Raw genomic sequence first — 5839 nt, forward strand, 5'->3', positions numbered from 1 at the left:
TTTATGATGCAAATAATGTGAGTCAGGTAATTATTTGAATGCTGCTACAGTGATATGGTCCCAGGGACACTGTTTAGAGATTGATCGGTCAGGTTGAAGGGCCGCAGGGAGGTCTTGGAACAATTCTCCATGACATTGGAGCTTAGTATGAGTATATTACAAAGACTCTTTGGAACCTTTGCAAAGCATGAAACGTTTTCTTATGTGAGTTTAGTCAAAAAACAGCTTCTAATGCATGAGTGGCTTATAAACTGACATTCTTTTTGAAGAATGAAAAGTCCCTTACATTTGCAAGTGATGAACAGCATCAGTGTGTGTGTTTTCCCCCCCTCCCTTCCAATTACCATTTCTGTCACCATACACCCCAAGAAGTGTATACGTGCCAGGGCACATTGCGATACAGCAGGCTGCTCTTTAGTTAACTTTTTAGTTAACTTTTAAGATTTTTCATGGTGTGTTGAAACAATGTATTTAATGTTGTGCTCTAAGTTCTGGGTATTTGGAGAACGTGTAATTGCATGCCATGTGCAGAATAACATTTTGTGCTTTGGATCCCTTCTCCAAGCAGATGAATTGATGAATGTGAGTGTTTAAAGAGTATTTAAAGAGAACTGTCAAAACCTGAAGTATGTGTCTTCTGAGGATGTAAGTGAATTATTTTTCTATGTGATCATATCATCAGTATGGTATTGATTTTGTGTTTGAGACTCTATGCGTGTTGCGTTAATTATTCAGAAAATCAAATCATTAACAAACACAGTCCACTGATGTGAGTATCTGTGGATTAAAAAGCAGTGACTGCTTCAATGTCTGTCACGTTGTGGTTTGTTTCAGTATTTGTTTTCACATGTTTGCCTTTGGTGCCCTTTAATATGCTTTGTTTAATCTGGTTGTAGAACCACTCTAAGTCCTGGCTGTCCTCTGGCCAGCGCAAATATCTCCTGGTCTGAATGTAGGTCCTGATGGGTTCATACTTCATCAGTCTGTACTGTGGTATTTTGTCAACAAGAAGCACCAACAAGACATCCTTGACCTCCTCCAGCATCTTGCTCTGGGCCAGCATGAAAGCCTCCAAACACCAGCCATCCTTGAGGAACTCACGGGAGACAATGCACAATACTTTCTTACTGTTCCAGACAGCGTTCCGCATGTTGGATAGATGATCTTCCCCTGGTAGGAAGTCTCGTGCCTCGAAACAGCAACGGAAATTGTTCTTCTCTGAGAACTGTGTGTCTAGCTTTTTTAACAGTGCCTTTTCCACCCAGCCAGTGTCTTTTGAACTGAAGCACAGGTAGACATCATACAAGAAGCTGTCATTGGCAGGTGACTTTGATCTTCCCTCCACAAATGTGATGATCACCTTTCTGTAAAGCTTGAAGCAGTAACCGCGTAGACGGACAAAAACAACAGCACAGGTGAGGATTAGCAGAATAAAAACCGTGCAGCAGATGAAAAGCGCAAGCCGTAGATTTTCAGCGATTTTCTCATTGTCTGTGTCTTCACAGAGTACAGCGTAAATAAGAGGAACACCATGCTGCTGTTCTGGAAACTCACACATCAGGTCCTCGACATTGCCTACAATATTGGTTTTCTTTTGCGTCTCATTTAGCCAGGTTTGGAAGTCTCCTAAGCTGCAGTCGCAAAGGAAGCGGTTCCCATCCAGCTTAATTGTACTGAGAGTGCTCAAAGCCTGAGGGTCAACAGAACCAAGATTATTGTACGAAAGGTCGAGAGATCTCAGACTTTCAGGGAATATGTCACTTGGTATGTAGGTCAAGGAGTTAAAGGATAAATCTAAGTAAAATAAAGAAGTGAGCCCCTTGAAAATGTTCTTGGGGAGTGACTGCATGAAGTTGTTCTGAAGGAAAAGCAGCTGCAACTGGTGAAGGTTATCAAACACATCAAGACACTTTCCTTGTGACCAAATGTTTGGTAAGCCAGTTGATTGCAGATGAAGGATCTGTAAATTGTTTGTTGGTGGCACAGAATAGTTACTATTGTGGACACACCATAGAAAAACATTCCCTTCAATGTAGATCTTTTCAATTTGGGGGAGTTCTACTAATATAGTATATATGTCCTCAGCATTGCTTAATTTGTTGGAAGCCAAATCAATAATTGTGACACTTCTTGCGGAGCTTAGAAGTCCATACAAGGATCTAATTTTGTTATTGCCCATGAGAAGTACCTTAAGTTGTGGAAGTGCCGCCAATGTGTGCACTTTTTGTAAGGAATTTTCTCTCAGATCCAAGTAAAGCAAGTTCGGCAGTCCATTAAACGAGCCCGGCATAAGTATCTTTAAGTTATTGTAAGATAAATCAAGCAATGCAAGACTTTCTAAGTTCTTAAATGTTGTGGAATCAATTTTATCCAGGAGGTTATATGATAGGTTAAGCATTTTAATATGTGCAGCTCCCAGAAAGGCATCACGTTCAATTTTGTTGATTGAGTTTGAAGCTAATGAGACTCTCTCCAGGTCTGACAAGTGACCTAATACAGAATATGTTAGAGCAAAAATGTGGCATTGGGACAAATCGAAAATTCGAATGCCGCTGTCTGCTAGGTCCTTGAAGGTGTCTTTGTCTGGGTCTTTCATATTGTTGTACCCCACTGACCTGCCCATGCTACTGCTTTGACTAAGAATGAGCTTGTGGATTTTTGTTCCTCTGATCGCTTTGAAGAACAGCACAGCCATATCAACATAGAAGCTATTTAGAGACAAATCGAGCACAGTAATAGACATGTTCTTGAATGGGTTTCCACATTGGTCCCACTTGGGCCAAAAGTGACCCATGTCTGTCAATCTGATGTCAGTCAGTTTAAGGAGAGTAAAGTGTTTCCCTTGGAAACCAAATAAATCTTCCTCACATATATTGTTGATCCAGTTGTGGGAGAGATCTAGCTCGTGGAACTTGGTCATGTTGAAAAAGAAATGAGCAGGCTGGATCCTTGTGATACTATTAGTTTCTAGTGTAAGTCTCTCCAGGGACACTAAAGGTTTTAAATAGTCACCTGACAGAATAGAGTCATTTAAACTGCACTGGATGAGATTAAGTGTCTGAAGGTTGAACAACCCGTTGAATGCTCCTGGCTCCAGTTGTAGTAAGTGGTTGAACCCCAGATTGAGTTCTCTCAGATTGGACAGCCCTTTGAAGGCATTGTTCTTTAATACAAGTTGTGTTTCCTGTTGTTGAATTTTAAGGATCTGTAGAGCTTCCAAACCAGAGAACGATTTCTCATCGATTTCACTAATGTAATTGAGACTTAGATCCAAAAACATGATGTAATTGGGCAGAGGTGGCACTTGATTAAGTCTTCTCACTCCACAGAAGGCCTTGGTGTTGTCAATGAAGCATGGTGAAAAACCATTTGCCACCTGTAGACAGATGCAGAGCTGAAGGAGGAGGCTGGTGAAGCTGAGCCTGTTTGTCATACTGAAACACCTAAAAAGAAACAAAACATTGTAGCTCAAAAATTTCATATGAATTATATGCAAAAATCAAGTATGACAGCCTGTATAGGTAAAGGATGTTGAATTTTTAAAGTGTGTGAAGGCGTCGCTGGTGTGTGTGAGGTCACCCACATTTTTAATTAATTTGGCACAAATGTATTTATTTATTCCTTTATTTGTTTCTCTTTTACATTTAATTACATTCAAATGCATTCAATTAAAGGGAATTCTGCCCAAATTAATTTTTACATAATGATATAATGTGAAGCATTTAGCAGGGGGAGTCCACAAATGTTGTTTATTTAATGAGAGAGTCTGTTCTAGAGAAAATTAGTTAAAATTGTGTGGTTATAGAAACCAGATATCAGAAATCTGTAATGGCTACATCACTGACAGCTTTTATGCATTTACAATAAATGATTATGAAAGACTGTTTTGCTAAATTTTTTTGGAAAAGATTGTTTTAAAATGTCTTTTTAACAGCCACTCCTAACTGAGAGAGAACGTTGTAGGGCAAAACAGTCCCCAAAGAAAAATATTTGTCAGGTTTCTCACCGTTATACCTTTATCAATATCTCAACCAACAGAAGACAGATGTAGGTTCAATGGTTGTTTAGGTTAGTAAAAAAAAATGGCTAAATGTCATTGCCTAGTTCAAATAACCCCTGCTGTTAAAAAAGTCAGTATGTTATACACTGAGATTTTGGAAAGTCAGTGGATTTCCTTTAAGGCAAAGATTCCACACATCTTGATCATGAATTAAGGAGCCAACGCCTATTTGCTATTTGTTATATAACTTTGAGTGCAACTGCTGTTTAAGTTGTGAGGCATGTATTCTGACATTCCCTCATGACAGTCTTCATATTTAATGCTATTTAATACATGACAAGACAGTTCACCCTGTTTTTATTTGCTCTTACAAACCTAGCGAGGTAACTAACTTGATCCAGGAAAACGGCACTATGCTTAGCTCTCAGAATGTCTAACAGTCTAAAAGCAGTTTCGTTTGAAGCCAGGCTGTGAATTTTGCAGACTGATTGACCCAGCTCTGTTATGATCAGTAACACTAACACTTAAAAGCTTCTGAAGATTAGCAGCTGGTATAAACACTTTTCTGATGAAGACAGACAAGCTATATTGTTTCTTACCAAGTTAATTATTCTCTTGAACAGTCCGGAATATCTTGATTTTTGTCGTGGTGTGCTGGGCTGTGGAAAAGTGCTCCCAGTTGGGCTCAGTTGATAATGCTCTAACTATGAAAAAAGCACAAGTCTTCTTCAGACATATCCACATTCAGACCTGCACAGGATGAGGTCAGTGCATTCTTCAGAGTAGATTCTGTGTGCGTTGAACATTGCTCCTCCCAAGCTTCCCTTTGGCTTTTGTCCTCTTTTTTCCTTGTTCTGTGTTTACGCTTGTTTCGCAATGACTTTCACGCAAGCTGTGTTCTCAGTTCCAGCATATGGCAAGTGCTGACAAAGGAAAAGTTTAAACTGAATTAAATTACTTTAGGGTTTATGAATCAGACTTCTGTATCTGTACGCAAATATGCGTCATATTATAGTGATGACTCATACAAGGAACTATCAGTAGTTTTGATTGTGTACAAATGTTGTCTGAGATGGTGTAATAACTCTATTATATTCTGTCTCCTGTTTGCCTGTTTGTGACCACTACAATATATCCAGTCAGTCACAAGCTTAGATGAAGTTGCCATTTCCGGAGTTCTGAGATCAGTCAAACTTCTCTCTTATTGCTGTTAGTACAAGCATTGGGAATGGTAGATGAAGTGTGACTTTATTAAAAATAAGTAAAATAAATTTAACATAAAGGAAAGACTGAATGAATGAAAAGAAAAAAAGCAGCAATGCTACATACATACATACATACATACATACATACATACATACAAACAAACAAACAAACAAACAAACAAACAAACAAACAAATGTATTCTTTTATTTTGATATTTTTTTTCTGTAATTCCTGTTCAAATGTTGTACGTTACTGAATTAGGCAGTATTCAGTTGTGGGTATATTGTAAGACAAACCAGCTGCAACTAAAAATCATACCAATAAATTCTGTGCATTTCCGTGAAATGCAGATCGTAGCCAATTTCAATATGGCAAACTGAATACCTGCTCTATCTCTTTTCTTGAGATTTGCTTAAACCAGCGTGTGCTAAAGGTATAACTTCTTTGTATGACCATTTTCAAACCCCTCTATCTCGTAGGGTGAAACTGTTTTTGTTACTGTGTCTTTTATATGTGAGTGATCGATGTTCTGACTGGCTGCCCTTTGTGACTCAAATAGTGCTATTGACTATAACAACCTTATAACTTTATCATGATTTGTGGGACTACACTGTTGGCTGAATAGATGGATAT

At 38.6% G+C, this 5839-nt stretch overlaps 1 protein-coding gene across 1 annotated transcript; it reads right to left on the reverse strand.

The window, feature by feature from the left end:
• Nucleotides 1-319: 319 nt before the first annotated feature.
• Nucleotides 320-4813, reverse strand: LOC118820884 (toll-like receptor 5). Its single transcript, XM_036589178.1, has 2 exons — nucleotides 4600-4813; nucleotides 320-3443 (listed from the first exon to the last, which is right to left on the reverse strand). The coding sequence occupies exon 2, from the start codon at nucleotides 3431-3433 to the stop codon at nucleotides 785-787; it is 2649 nt and encodes an 882-aa protein (XP_036445071.1). The 5' UTR covers nucleotides 3434-3443; nucleotides 4600-4813; the 3' UTR covers nucleotides 320-784.
• Nucleotides 4814-5839: the final 1026 nt, after the last annotated feature.

This window comes from Colossoma macropomum, unplaced genomic scaffold, assembly GCF_904425465.1.
Source record: "Colossoma macropomum unplaced genomic scaffold, Colossoma_macropomum, whole genome shotgun sequence".
In the NCBI taxonomy this organism is placed as follows: domain Eukaryota; kingdom Metazoa; phylum Chordata; class Actinopteri; order Characiformes; family Serrasalmidae; genus Colossoma; species Colossoma macropomum.

Excerpts from the sequence above, each read along its gene's own strand:
- LOC118820884 (XM_036589178.1), bottom strand. The coding sequence starts at position 3,433 with ATGACAAACAGGCTCAGCTTCACCAGCCTCCTCCTTCAGCTCTGCATC.